The sequence below is a fragment of the Natator depressus genome, chromosome 28 (genome assembly GCF_965152275.1).
Source record: "Natator depressus isolate rNatDep1 chromosome 28, rNatDep2.hap1, whole genome shotgun sequence".
Lineage (NCBI taxonomy): Eukaryota > Metazoa > Chordata > Testudines > Cheloniidae > Natator > Natator depressus.
Genome location: NC_134261.1, coordinates 13,519,156 through 13,533,809, shown reverse-complemented (window position 1 = coordinate 13,533,809; position 14,654 = coordinate 13,519,156). Strand labels below are relative to the sequence as shown.

Sequence of the window (14,654 nt, the reverse complement as noted above, 5' to 3'; positions counted from 1 at the left end):
GCAGGGTGGGCTATAAAACACTTTCACATTCATAAAGGGAAATCTCAGAGAGTCTTTTAAGATTCAAAATCAGGAAAATAAATGTACCCATTTTCTTCTGAAGTGGCTAAACCTGCTTTACTTCTGGCCTCATTATTTGGTTGTATTAGTTACAAAAGTTTTTGCATCATTATAATAAAAGAAAGAGAAAGAAAGACAAAAAATAAGTATATCTGGACTCGCCTGGAAGAAGCCCAGAAACCATTTTGCCAATAGAGGGAAACAGGGGCTATAAGGTCGGACAGGTCACACTGTGCCTTGAGGTCTATTAGGATTCCCCTGCCCGCTCCCAGATCTGTGACACTTTCTTCTCCAACCTTCAGGAGTCTGACTAAGGATCAGAGAAATCAAACTGTGGTTCCTAAGCATCCCTCAGACTCACCCCATCACCTTCAAAGAGCACAGGAGGTAAAACGCCACTTTTTACTGGCCCAGCTCCCGCTATTTTAGCATCTAGTTAATTCTGGCCTATAAGGCAGAAAATGTACAAACAATAAATGGCCTGGAGCAATGTGAGAATATCTGGGAATGAGACAATCTGGCCCCAAAGGGGAACTCAGGGACTAGCAATCACTCTGCTAATGGGGGGATCAGGACAGATAAGATACTGTCAGGGTCAGTTTACACGAGGAAATCTGCTGGAGGGTCACAAGGATGCGCTGGCTAATCCCGACCACATTTCCTACCAGAGAGAGAACTTCCGAGGCTGATGCTGAGGAGACAGAGGTGGGATCTCTGGGCCTCCCACAAAAGGTCCTGTGGGAGTCAGTCCCACTCAGCGGCGCTTTCTGATTGCGGAGGGGCCAGGGAGAAGGTCGTAAAAAGAAAAGGAGGACTTGTGGCACCTTAGAGACTAACCAATTTATTTGAGCATACTTGTATCATTGTTGTATCTGGAGTTATAAATGCTGACTATGCATCTGTATTTCAAATGTGTTTGCTCCTGGGTAACACAGAATACTCTACCTCCCGTCTAGCCAGCACATTGTGAAAGGCCTATTCTAGTGGAATGGCCCATCGGCAAAAACAACGGGCCATGGGAAAAGCTTATCCTGACCTGATGATCTTTCCTGTGGACACTTCAGTCAGGGTATGAGTAATGGCTGCTAGAACTCATGGAAGCTTGCAAGGGCATGTGACTAGATCATGGGATACTGGCCTCCATCTTGTTGCTTGTACTTTTCCACAGACTCCTGCTGGGGGCTTGGCTTGAAACAAAGAAGTTCGCGCCACCTGCAAGAAGCTATAAAAGGGGGAAGTGACATCACCACTGGGCCTCTCTCCCCCTACAACTCGACACCGGAAAACACGTCAGGAACAAAGACTGAACTGGGGAAGGGGGTCCCAGGCAGGACAGAATTCCTGCCTCTGTCTGCTAACAGGGCGAGACACTGCGTGATTCAAATCCTGCCGAGTTTATAGGGCTTAGGTTGTGTTTTGTTTTATTTCTTACGGTAATCTGCTTTGATCTATACGCTCACTACTTATAATGATTTAAAATCTCTCTTTCTTAGGGAGTAAGGGAGCCCAGACTGGTATGCCAGAGGGCTCAGCGGGACCCCAGTTCCAGGCTGTACCCTGGGGAAACCCATCACAAAGGTACCGAGGGAATGAATGTTAAGAAGCGGTACTTCTCTATACCCCGTGCTCTCCCTCTCTTCTTATCCCACAGTCCCCAAACACTCGATAGCCCCAGCACCCAGTTCCCCCTGCTTCCTAGTTCTAGCCGCCCCAACTCTTCAATCCCCAGTTTCCTCCACAAAACCCATCCTCCTGGTCCCTCAGTATCTGATCCCCCAGAACCCAGCACCCTGGGCGATTTGGGGAGGGGAGGAGTTGCCAGCCCCCAGGGACACTTAATCTGCATGAAATAGCTCCAGGTACATGGGGGAGCCCAGCCCAGGGACTGGTGGAAGACAGGGAGGGGAGTGAGACAGGTGTCTATAGAGTGAAGGTCAGGCCTGGCCCAAGTGTCCTTCTCCTAATTTCCATGGAAGGGGGAGCCTGTCTGGGAAGGGCAGGGAGAGGGGTGGGAAGTTCAGCAAGGCAGAGGGAGCATATGGAGGAGTTTCTCTCTCTCCCTTACCCCACCTGTGGCCCATCAGCTCAGCAGCCAGGGCTGGTGCAGGGAGGAGGGCCTGATCGGGGCTTCCCCTCCTCTGCCTGGGGCTTGCTGAAACCAGGCAGAGCCAGAGGGTCACTGCTCAGCGACAGCTGTATCCTCACCCCAGAGATGGGCAGCTGGATCCTTGGGAGCCAAATGCCCCTGGTGTGTGGGGGAAGTAGGAAATGGATTTATTACTATGGCCAGCCCTAGTAAGGCACTGAGAGAACCTCCCTACTGTGTGGAGGAGTCTCCGATGTCCAATTCCGTGTTAGCTCCACTTGGACCATTTTCCACCCTGAGGACATCTGAGAGCTTTCTTCCCCGTGTGGATTTGCTGATGCCCGGTACTACGGGAGCAGCCTAGAAGCTTTGCCCATTCACGGTCTCTCTGTTGTGTGGATCACTGATGTGTGAACTCAGACTGAATCTAGTCAAGGTGTTCCTAGGGTCTCTCACCCTTGAGGATTCTCTGATGTTTGGTAAGCTCTGAGCTCTTACTGAAGCTTTTCCCACAGTTGAGGCATTTACGAAGTTTATAGCCTTTGTGGACTCTGTGACGTCTAATAAGGTTTGTTCTCTCAATGAAACTTTTCCTACAGTGGAGGATTTATCAGGTTTATCTCCAGTATGAATTCTCTCAGGGCTGCCCTTAGGATTTATGACAGGTTTCAGAGTAACAGCCGTGTTAGTCTGTAATCGCAAAAAGAAAAGGAGGACTTGTGGCACCTTAGAGACTAACCAATTTATTTGAGCATAAGCTTTCGTGAGCTACAGCTCACTTCCACTTTATGCATCTGATGAAGTGAGCTGTAGCTCACGAAAGCTTATGCTCAAATAAATTGGTTAGTCTCTAAGGTGCCACAAGTCCTCCTTTTCTTCTTAGGATTTATGGGGCCCTATGCAGTTATGCCCTATTTTTATGCCCTATGCCCTATTATGGGGCCCTATGCAGTTATGCCCTATTTTATGCCATATGCCCAACCTATAAATTGGTTAGTCTCTAAGGTGCCACAAGTACTCCTTTTCTTCTTAGGATTTATGGGGCCCTGCAGCTATGCCCTATGCAGTTATGCCCTATGCCCAACGGCAGCCCGGACTCGCATGCATATTTTAGATAAGGGGGGTCTTTTGAAGGATTTATTTAAAAAACTGTATGTCTGAAGATCCAAGCATTTAAGGCTAAAGATGAATACTCAGATTGTGCATCTCAAAATCTATGCAAGGATTTTTTAGAGATGTGATTTTATAAACTTCACCAACACACTAATGAAATATTTTTAAGGCAAATTTTAAACTAAGGTCCTGTAGACTGACATGTTCTGAGTAAATATTACAGTCATGCACAACTGTTTTGGTCAGTAAATTCAGAAACTGACAGTATATACCTGGGGGTTGGCAAATGCCTGTTAAATGGCTTCATTACCCCTTGAGTGGGTCTTTAACAGTTTCAGTGTTGTGCTAATAGGTCTGGCAGCTGGAGGCTTTTTCACTTTTAAGTTACTAGATCCCCTCCGGAGGAAGACTCACCAGGCTGCAGCAGCCAGCTGTGGTGGGTGCCTGCAGGGAGGGTCAGAACAGGGATAGGAAGAGGCAGATGGGTGGACACTAAGACCCAGGGGTGCCCCAAATTTTCAGGTTCCCTACGTATGCCTAAGGACGGCCCTGAATTCTCTGGTGTCTAATAAGGTGTGAGATCTGAATGAAACTTTTCCCACAGTCCAAGCACTTGTGGGGTCTCTCTCCAGTGAGTATTCTCTGGCGTGTAACAAGGGTTGATGTCTAAATGAAACGTTTCCCACAGTCTAGGCATTTATATGGTCGTTCCTCCCAGGTGGATTGTCTGATGTCTAGTAAGGTTTGATTTGTGGCTGAAGTTTTTCCCACACTCCAAGCATAGATAGGGCTTCTCTGCAGTGTGGATTCTCTGATGCACAATAAGGCCTGAATTGTGAGCAAAACTTCTTCCACAGTCCAAGCATTTATATGGTCTTTCTCCTGTATGGATTTTCTGGTGTCTAGTAAGGTATGAGTTGTGACTGAAGCTTTTCCCACACTCCAAGCATTTATGGGGTTTGTCACCTGTGTGCATTCTCTGATGCGTAATAAGGTTGGATGGCTGAATGAAACTTTTCCCACACTCAAGGCATTTATAGGGATTCTCTCCCATGTGGGTTCTCTTGTGTGTAAGAAGGGATGATCGCTCATTGAATCCTTTCCCACACTCAAGGCATCTATATGGTCTCTCTCCTGTGTGCAGTCTCTGATGTGTAATAAGGGATGATTTCTGACTAAAGCTTTTCTCGCATTCCAAGCATTTAAAGGGTTTCTCTCCAGTGTGGATTCTCCCATGGTTAATAAGATGTGACCTTTGACTGAAGCTTTTCCCACAGTCCAAGCATTTATAGGGTTTCTCTCCTGTGTGGGTTCTCTTGTGTGTAAGAAGGACTGATCGCTCACTAAAATCTTTCCCACACTCCAGGCATTTATATGGTCTCTCTCCTGTGTGCAGTCTCTGATGTGTAATAAGGGACGACCTCTTACGAAAGCTTTTCCCACATTCCAAGCATTTATGGGGTTTCTCTCCCGTGTGCATTCTTCCATGGTTAATAAGATGTGAGCTCTCACTGAAGGTTTTCCCACAGACCAAACATTTATAGGGTTTCTCTCCCGTGTGGGTTCTCTGGTGCGCATTAAGGGCTGATTTGAAACTGAATCTTTTCCCACACTCAAGGCATTTGTAGGGTCTTTCTCCTGTGTGGATTCTCCCATGTTTAGTAAGAGATGAACTTTCATTAAAACTTTTCCCACACTCAAGGCATCTATAGGGTCTTTCTCCCATGTGCAGTCTTTGATGTGTAATAAGGTGTGAGCTCTGATGGAAACTTTTCCCACAGTCCAAACATTTGTAGGGTTTATCTCCTGTATGGATTTTCCAATGCGTAGTGAGGCTTGTTCTCACACTGAATCTTTTCCCGCAGTCAAGACATTTGTAGGGTTTTTCTTCTTTGTGATTTGTCTGCTGAGCTGTGGTTTCCTTGGGATCCACGCATCCTCCCTCACATGGAATGCATTCATCTGGCTTCTTCCTTGGATGGTTTTCCAGCTGCCTCCCTGCCCTGCCCTGATTTCCCCAGGCTTTTCCCTGTTTCAAGCACTGGGAAAAACTCCCTGCAGCTCTTCTCAAAAACGTCCCCTGTGGTTGCACTTTCCCAGGATCTTTCTGCTGTTGATTCTCCTCCTTGTTCTCCCTCCCACGCTCATCACCTGCCGGGAGAGAGAGACAATCCAGACAGGAGTCATTGTCTGTGCTCTCCAGTTTTGCCGGCAAAAGGCAGCTCTTGTTGACAAAACAATGGAGGGGTACACACTACAACGCTACTTCTGGCAGCCAAACTCTCCCGTTTTGGTGACAAACCGCCCCGCACACACACACACACCTCGACGAGAGGCATAGGGCTTTTTGCGGCAAAGATAGAGAGACACAGCATCAGTGCAGACAGTACGTTCGTTATGTCGCCGTAACGGGCCTTCAGGAAGTCTCCCGTGATGCCCGCTGTGACCGCTCGGCTCACTGGTTTGAACTCCGCTGCCCGGCATCCAGCTACGCAGACATGCGTCCCCGCCCCTTTCAAAGCTCCCGGAAGGGTTGCGGCGGGAGGGGAGGAACACACACACTTCCCCGACACACACAGACACACACACAGAGTGTCTCTGTCTCTCCTCCCACACACACACTCCCTGTCACACACTCTCCACTGCTCCCCTGCCCCCCACACCCACACTTCAGTTGAAAAGCGGCTGGCAAAATCTACAGTAGATACGAACACCGGAGTTACAGACTGACCAGTCAGCCGGACACCATGTGGAACTGGAAGTCCGCAATCAGGCAGCAGCGGAGACAAAACAAAAAACAAAAAAACAGCCCAGAAAATCCAGTACTTTGCCTGCATTGCATCTTAAAGGTAGGCACATCTGGGCTGCCTGTCCCCACCCCTACCCCCTATTCACCACACATGGGGCAGCCACTTACAGGTAGGAGGTGAAGACGCTGAGGTTCACAGGCACAGCTGTGAGCCCCTGCTCCGAGCCGTCTGCCCTGAGGAGCATCCCATAACATCTTGTTCAGGGTGACAAACATTTCAGAGTTAGGGACAACCCCCGTTCCCGAGGTCTCCATGACTCTGAGGTTCTAGTGTAGTAGGATGAAACCTTCATCGTGTGACACGCTACCTGTCCCATGAGCCATTGCAAGCCCTTCCCAAAGCACCCTGCGGCCAGTCGCACAGTGGGATAGCGACCCACAGTGCACTGCTCTCTGTGTCGGTGCAAGAGCGGCTAGCGTGGACGCGCTCTGCCGACACAAGGATCAGAGTGTGGACCTGCCGCAGGGGTTTAATTACAGCGGCGGCTGTATGTCGGAATCACTTGTGCCAACAAAACCCTGTAGTGTAGACGAGGTCTTACTCCAGCCACGGTGGGCGGCGGTAGCTAAGTCGATAGGAGAAACTCTCCCGCTGTCAACACCGGCGATTATGTGGGTGTAACACTTCCAGGGAAGTAAAGTCAGAGAGAAGATTCCTGATAGCTAACAGGGTGGATGGGAAGCCGAGACTGATATTTGCCGTGACGATACGCCACCTCTGACTGCAGCCCTGACCTGGGTGAGATGGGGCAGAACTGAGGGCGCTCGCCCGTGGCACGTTTTGGGGAGTCCCAGATGCTTTCTGTGTCAGTTTCCCTGACCCCTCACCTGTGTGGGTGCCTCTCAGGAGCTCTCTCTTCTTGGAGTCCTGGAAACCTGGGACCCATGGCTCTTCCCCTCCTTCCAGCCGGGCGATCAGGTCAGGTTTGGGAATGGGAAATCCTGCGCAGCGAGGGAAATCAAGCTGCATGGAGTCTTGGTGGACTATTTGTCACGAGGGACATTCCCGGAGTTTAGCCTGACCTTACATGGGATTAGAATAACTCAGACCCCTTGGGGTCTGCAGGGGTGTTGTTATGACCTCACTAGGAGTTCTCCAGATCTGTGTGCTCTGGGGGACTTATGGACACACAACACACATGGCTCGGGTGTTAAGTTCCCACCTATTTCCAAGCCTGCAGAACCTAGAGCCCTCGTCACAGATGGAGCTAGTCCCAAGAAGGAAGGTAAAGGAGAAATTATACAGGCAGGACAATACCGTGCTTCTGGCCCCTTGAAAGCTGGAGATGGGGTTGAATTAGCATGTCCATTAGGTTTCTGACTCCCCTGTTCCCTTGAAAGGGGAATGGAGATGCACTCGCACTAGAGCTGTGGACATTGTGACCCTCCTACAATCTAACCAAGCAGGGAAAAACCTGACCGGATTCAGAAATGCTGACCCAACGGCTTTTAATAAATGAGGGGACAGGAATCCTTACCCAGCGAGGTCACGGTCTCATAGTTCTCCTGCATGACGTCCCTGTAGAGGGCTCTCTGAGCGGGGTCCAGCAGAGCCCCCTCCCCTCGGCGAAATACACACAAAAAGTCACCGGTATCTGAAACAACATCAGTTCCTCCACTCAGTGCCAGCTGCCTGGCCACAATCCCACTAGTCACAATGGAGGAGGGCCAGAGAAGCAGAATCCCACTCCCACCCTGCTCAGAGGAGCCAGGTGGCTTCCGGAGTAAAGAAGGTGAGAGCGCCTTGTCCCTCCCAGCAGACGGAGGAGAGCAGGGTCTTCTCATTTACCACACACCTGCGAGCCACAGGCTGATACGGGAAGCAGAGCTCCAAGCAGGGGACAGGGACAGGAATCCCAGCACCTTCATATTCCACGGTAGCCTCTGGCTAGTGGGTCCAGGCTCCAGCACCGAGAATCTGGTCAGTTTTCCCAGCCCTGTCCATGGGGCCTTTCCTCTTTCAGAAATGGGTGGATGGTCACCCCCTCCCAATGGGCCTGTTCAGAAAACGAGGCCCAAGGTGAACATGTCCCAGCAGATTTATCACATCCTGTCCCCTCCCTGCCTCACCCTGTATATTTCCTGCCCCTCCCCTCTACAAACCACACACACACACACACAGCTCCCTGAAAATCCCCTACCTGAGCGGGCTACACCACAGCCCGTTCTCTTCCTCGTCTCCTGGAAGACGGGACGACCTGAAGCGAAAAGTGGACGTGATTCTTCAGCCTGTCGGGGTGAGAAGGACAATTGGGGAGGTTCCAGAAGGGGCGTTAGTCCATGTGACACCCCGATTCCCCTCCAGGGTCTTTCCCTGCAGAAGGACGCTCTAGACTCTGCCACACTGGGAAAACCCTCAGTCACTTTGGCTTGGCCTACGCTCCGGGTATAATTGACGTTGCTCAGGAGAGCTTCTCCCACCGACACAGCCACTGCCTTTCGCCGGGGTGGGGATCTTATGCCGACAGCAGCCACTGAAACGCTTCTCCTGTAGCCTCTAGCCCTTCATTACAAGACAGACCCGGCCCCTCCCGCCAGGACTGGACCCACCGAGGCACTTTTAAACCCTCCCAGGGACAGAGGCTCTGAGACAAATGCTAGAAAAGAGCAGAATCAAAGGAGCCACTTTGGAGGATTCCCCCTGACACTGATATATTGGAACTGGGAAAAGTTCAGAAAAGGGCAACACAAATGATGAGGTGTATGGAACGGCTTCCGTATAAGGAGAGATTAATAAGACTGGGACTTTTCAGCTTGGAAAAGAGATGGCTAAGGGGAGATATGATAGAGGTCTATAAAATCATGGCTGGTGTAGAGAAAGTAGATAAGGAAGTGGTGTTTACTCCTTCTCATAACACAAGAACTAGGGCTCACCAAATGAAATTAATAGACAGCAGCTTTAAAACAAACAGAAGGAAGTATTTCTTCACACACTGCACAGTCAACCTGGGGAACTCCTTGCCAGAGGATGTTGTGAAAGCCAAGACTATAACAGGGTACAAAAAAGAACTAGATAAATTCATGGCGGATAGGTCCATCAATGGCTATTAGCCAGGATGGGCAGGGATGCAACCCCATGCTCTGGGTGTCCCTAGACTCTGACTGCTAGAAGCGAAGATGATGATCACTCCATGATTGCCTGCTCTGTTCATTCCCTCTGAAGCACCTGCCATTGGCCACTGTCAGAGGGCAGGATACAGGGCTAGACTGACCATTGGTCTGACCCAGCGTGGCCGTTCTTCTGTTCTTATCGTCCGCCAGGCAGCGCCGTGACTTGACAGGGTCAGGAAATGGCCTTTCCTCTCTCTGCGCCTCACCGTGTTCCCAGGACACTCAATCTGCCCCGGGTGCCGCAGTGAATGGATCTGGGCAGGTTGGGGAGCCGGGAACCTCTCTCTCTACTTCTTGTTCCTGCTGCCCATTTTGGTGTCACCCTTCCCCTTTCGGTCTCCTTCCCGCTCCGCTCTGCCTGGGAGAACTGGGGACTTGTCCTGTGTCCGTGGGCGTTTGCTCTCCAGTGTGAGTCTGGCTGTGTCACTGAGGGCAACAGCTCTGGGACCCACAGACAGATGGGGAGCCCCTTCCCCTCTGGTACAAACTCACCAGCTGGTCCCTGAAAGGGGGCCCTTGTGCAAAGTCACTTTCCTGCCGGTCCCCAGTTCTCTCCCCATCGTCCGGAGGCTCTGCCTCAGGGCTGGTGCGGGCAGAGCCCGGGGCCAATTCCAGCCACGGGGGAAAGTCCCCACCTGGGCTGGGCACAGAGGGGGCTTTAATGAAGGTCTTTCCCCAGCACAGAGCCCGCTGGGGGAGCAGCAGCTGCTCCGTCTGGGCTCCCAGATCACGATGTAGGAGGCAGAAGCGTCTGACCCAGAAAACTCAACTCTAGGGGCTCTAACATCACGAGCAAAGAGAGACACCGGCAGCCCCCAGGGGCAGTTCGGCAGCTGCAGATTTCATTTGCCCACCCGGACTCACATCAGAACCGAACCAGAACCAGTTTGAACCGGTATTTTTAACTGAGCAGGAGCCAGACTTGATCCATCATTTTTCTCTTACTCAGTGAAGCTGAATCTGACCTGAACTGGGGGAAAACTGGTGGCCAGTTACAATAAAGTTTCAGCAGTTTTTAAGCTCAATATCTGATCAAATACAATGAAACCTTCTCTGCTCTTTCCTTCATTATCTAGAACACCCAGGCAGGCGATTGCTCCCAGAGCAGCCTGCCCCAGTAAAGGAGAAGAGGAGAGAGCCCCTAGGAGCAGAGAGGGAAGTGGGGGGGCTCCTGGTCCCAGAAGTTAACAATAACTCTTCAATTCCAGGGGGAGAGGTACTGGCTGCCCAACTTTTCTCCTGCTTAGACAGGCCTCCTCCCACCCATCCCCAGCCCCTGGGGCAGCTCCTCCTTCTAAATGCCCCGCTTGACACAGGCCTCGGGCCCCCAGATCAGTTCCCCACTGAAGGAAGCTGCAGGACCTGCTCCTACCCTCCCCGTCGCGCCCTCCCGCCCCCGGCACTGCCTGGTAACTGAATCATTTTGGGGCATCTTGAACCAGAACTGAACACTGAACCCGAACCAACCCCCAATTCCACTCCTTGCCGGCTATGGCGAGCAGTGACTCTGGAGTGACACCGAATCCTGCACAGAATTCAGACCAGCACCCGGTCAGATCAGGAGTCACCCCCCCCTCCCCTTCCCCTCCCCCATCCCAGCCCCCCTATCCCATCCCCCCTTCCCCTCCCCATCCCAGCCCCCCTATCCCATCCCCCCTTCCCCTCCCCTATCCCAGCCTCCCCTCCCCCTTCCCCTCCCCCATCCCTTCCCCCCACCCCAGCCCCCCTCCCCCCATCCCCCCCACCCCAGCCCCCCCTCCCCCAACCCCTCCCCTATCCCAGCCCCCCATCCCAGCCCCCCATTCCCTCCCCCATACCAGCCCCCCATCCCCCTTCCCCCTATCCCAGCCCCCATCCCCCCTTCCCCTCCCCCTATCCCAGCCCCCCCAGCCCCGCCCCCCTTCCCCCATATCTTCCCCTATCCCCCCCATCTCCTCCCCCTATCCCAGCCCCCCTCCCCCCATCCCCCCTTCCCAGCCCCCCTTCCCCCCACATCTCCCCCATCCCAGCCCCCCATCACATCCCCCCCATCCCAGCCCCCCGCCCACACTGGGGCTGGCGGCCGCCCTCCTGGGCACAGGGATCCCTGCAGCCCGGGGGTGTGTGTGTGTGTGGGGGGTCTCTCTCACCTTCCCCCCCAGCAGGCCCCCCCCGGGAGCAGGGCCGGGAAGCGGTGGGGTCCCGGCCGGGCTGGAGACTGTCCCGGCTGCAGCCCCTGGCTCCGGAGTCACTGCGGAGCGAGGGCGATTCACTTCCTGCTGCCGAGGGGGCAGCTCCTGGGTCCTAGCGATCTCGCCGCCGCAGCTTGGCCCCTTGCGCAGGGCTTGGGGCCGAGGCTCCCTGTGTCCGGCAGCGGGAGCCTCCATTCGGGAAATATCTGACATGCCCCCCACCCCAAAAACAAAACCCTCGCCGAGTTCTGTAGCTCACATGTGGGGTGTTTGAAGGACTCGCTCGTCTCAGTTTCTGGGTCTGCAGAAAGTCTCCGAGCAGGTCCCACATTTCTCCAACGCTGGATTCCCTGAAAGGCTCCCTGCCTTGCCAGCCACTTCAGCTGGAGTTCTGGTCACTGGATTACAGACCTAGAAGTGGCAATTCTTCAGCAAAAAACCCTTCAAAAACAGACTCCAAGGAGAGACTGCCGAATTGGAATTAATTTGCAAACTGGGTACAATTAACTTCGGCTTGAATAGAGACTGGGAGCGGAGGGGTCATTACACAAAGTAAAACTATTTCCCCGTGTTTATCTCCCACTCCTCACTCTTCCTCAGCTGTTCTTGTCAACTGCTGGCAACGGCCCACCTTGATTATCACTACAAAAGGGTTTTTTTTGTCTCTCCTGCTGGTAATAGCTTGCCTTACCTGATCACTCTCCTTACAGCGTGTATGGTAACCCCCATTGTTTCATGTTCTCTGTGTATATAAATCTCCCCCCTGTATTTTCCACTGCATGCATCTGATGAAGTGGGTTTTAGCTCACAAAAGCTTATGCTCAAATAAATTGGTTAGTCTCTAAGGTGCCACAAGTCCTCCTGTTCTTTTTTAAAATGTTATTTTTATGACTCTGGTCACTCTCTGCACTGCAACATTTACCTTTGTCGACACCGGGCAGAGGAAAGCCAGGGTGCTTGTTCCATTTGTATTTTCATAGCAAATACTGATTGAAAATATGCGCAAGTCAGTAGCTGCTAGCAGCTTTAGCAATGACCTCTGTGTTCCTAGTACAGCGCTTCCCATGCGTTTTACTGGGACTTTTAATTCGGAATTTTTAATTCTAAATTTTTCTTTTTATTCTTATAGCGCAAGTTGATTGTGTTGGATCATGTGACTTCCAATTAGACAGATGGTTAGAGGGCTTTCCCTCCACCCTCCCACGTCCCTGGTCCTTGTCACGCAGACAGCAAGCCGCAAAAGACCAGAAGTCCGAAGCGCAGATAATGCAATGTTTAGTGGGGTTAGTTTCCAAGCAAGCATATTCCGAAGCCCTTCACGACAGTTGGGCTTATCTCTATACACCGATAGAGTCTGTTCCCCAGTGTCCCGCTTCCCAGCTCTGTTTCGGAGGGGTAGCCGTGTTAGTCTGTATCAGCAAAAACAACAAGGAGTCCTTGTGGCACCTTTGAGACTAACAAATTTATTCGGGCATAAGCTTTCATCCGCTAGAACCCACTTCATCAGATGCATGGAGTGGAAAATACAGTAGGAAGATGTATTCGGCAGTACATGAAAAGATGGGAGTTGCCTTGCCAAGTTGGGGGGTCCAGACATTTCAATTAAAGTGGGCTATTATCAACAGGACGAAAAATCACTTTTGTAGCGGTAATCAGGGTGGCTCATTTCAAACAGTTAACAAGAAGGTGTGAGTAAGAGTAGGGGGAAATTTAGGTTTTTTTAGTTCTTGTAGTGACCCATCCACTCTCAGTCTTTATTCAGGCCTAATTTGACGGTGTCCAGTTTGCAAATTAATTCCACTTCTGCAGTTTCTTGTTGGAGTCTGTTTCTGAAGTTTTTTTTGTTGAAGAATTGCCACTTTTTAGTCTGTTATTGAGTGTCCAGAGACGTTGAAGTGTTCTCCGACTGGTTTTTGAATGTTATAATTCCTGAAGTCAGATTTGTGTCCATTTATTCTTTTACGTAGAGACTGTCCAGTTTGGCCAGTGTACATGGCAGAGGGGCATTGCTGGCACATGATGGCATAGATCACATTGGTGGATGTGCAGGTGAACGAGCCCCTGATGGTGTGGCTGATGTGGGTAGGTCCTATGATGGTGTCCCCTGAATAGATATGTGGACAGAGTTGGCAACGGGCTTTGTTGCAGGGATAGGTTCCTGGGTTAGCCGCAGAGCCTTTACCCCGTGTCCCCCTTCCTAGCTCTGACACTGCAGAGCCTTGCCTGTGTCCCCGTTCCCCATTCTCATTCCCCATTCCCCAATTCCCACCTCCTCAAATACACCTGCAGTACACGCCCCTCCTCTCACCCCTTACAACTTAGGGTCATGTTCCATTTTGGGTCTGGGTTCTTCATCCCACCCCTTTTGGACCCCATGGGAGGGGTAAGGAGTGTGCCATTTCTTTGGTCTTTTAGTGTTTTATACCTTCCCCGCAAAGCCCCTTTGCCCCTCCCCACTGGTTGCTCAACTTTGCCTTCAGGTAGGGGTTGAGGCAATCTTACAGTGTGCTCTCAGTAACACTTCAACTGCTCTTCCCTGTTCCCACTGTACTCACAAATCCAGCTGACTAGCCGGAAGCAACATCACAGTGGCTTTGTCCCTGGTTTGCACATTTTACTATAAGAGTATCAAAAAGTCAAACCCAAAATTCTACCCCAGGGTAGTGAACAGACCTAGATACTGACACTGATTCCCTGGTCTGGTGTCAAAAAGTCATTTGCATTTGACGTACCAATGGGACTGCCTTTCTCAGTTGTTATTTTGGCTCTCAATCCAGCCCTTAGTGCTTTTTTGCATGTCACTGCTTGTGTGTGGAGCTTGATTCTCAAATATTCACTGAGGGCTGTATACGATTTCCTATTAAATCCTTCTCAAAAGGCAAGAATCTACTGTAACTTTTGCTGAACATAAGAACGGCCACACTGGGTTGGACCAATGGTCCAGCTAACCCAGTATCCTGGCTTCCGACCGTGGCCACTGCCAGGTGCTTCAGAGGGAATGAACAGAACAGGTTAATCACCTAGTGATCCATCCCCTGTCATCCACACCCAGCATCAGGTAGTTTAGTGACACCCAGAGCATGGGGTTGGGCTAATAACCATCGGTGGACCTATCCTCAGGAACGTACCTAACTCTTTTTGAACCCAGTTATAGCTTTGGCCTTCACAGCTTAATGAACATTTAACTTCCACTTAGGCTCCGAGCTTCATTGATTTCAATCCTTGATTTCACTGGAAGGTAGCAGGGGGTGGGACTAGGTGACATCCTGAGGTCCCTTCCAACCCTGATCTTCTATGAATTCAG

General features: G+C 51.2%; 1 protein-coding gene across 1 annotated transcript; it reads right to left on the bottom strand.

The window, feature by feature from the left end:
- Positions 1-3,161: 3,161 nt before the first annotated feature.
- On the bottom strand, positions 3,162-8,031 carry LOC141978907 (uncharacterized). Its single transcript, XM_074941272.1, has 4 exons — positions 7,865-8,031; positions 7,547-7,663; positions 6,897-7,010; positions 3,162-5,410 (listed from the first exon to the last, which is right to left on the bottom strand). The coding sequence occupies exons 1-4, from the start codon at positions 7,935-7,937 to the stop codon at positions 3,957-3,959; spliced, it is 1,758 nt and encodes a 585-aa protein (XP_074797373.1). The 5' UTR covers positions 7,938-8,031; the 3' UTR covers positions 3,162-3,956.
- Positions 8,032-14,654: the final 6,623 nt, after the last annotated feature.

Coding starts and splice junctions, on each gene's coding strand:
- LOC141978907 (XM_074941272.1), bottom strand. CDS start 7,937: ATGAAGGTGCTGGGATTCCTGTCCCTGTCCCCTGCTTGGAGCTCTGCT. Junction 7,664..7,864: donor TATCAGCCTGTGGCTCGCAG/GTGTGTGGTAAA, acceptor ATGTTGTTTCAG/ATACCGGTGACTTTTTGTGT. Junction 5,411..6,896: donor CCTGAGAGGCACCCACACAG/GTGAGGGGTCAG, acceptor CTCTCCCGGCAG/GTGATGAGCGTGGGAGGGAG.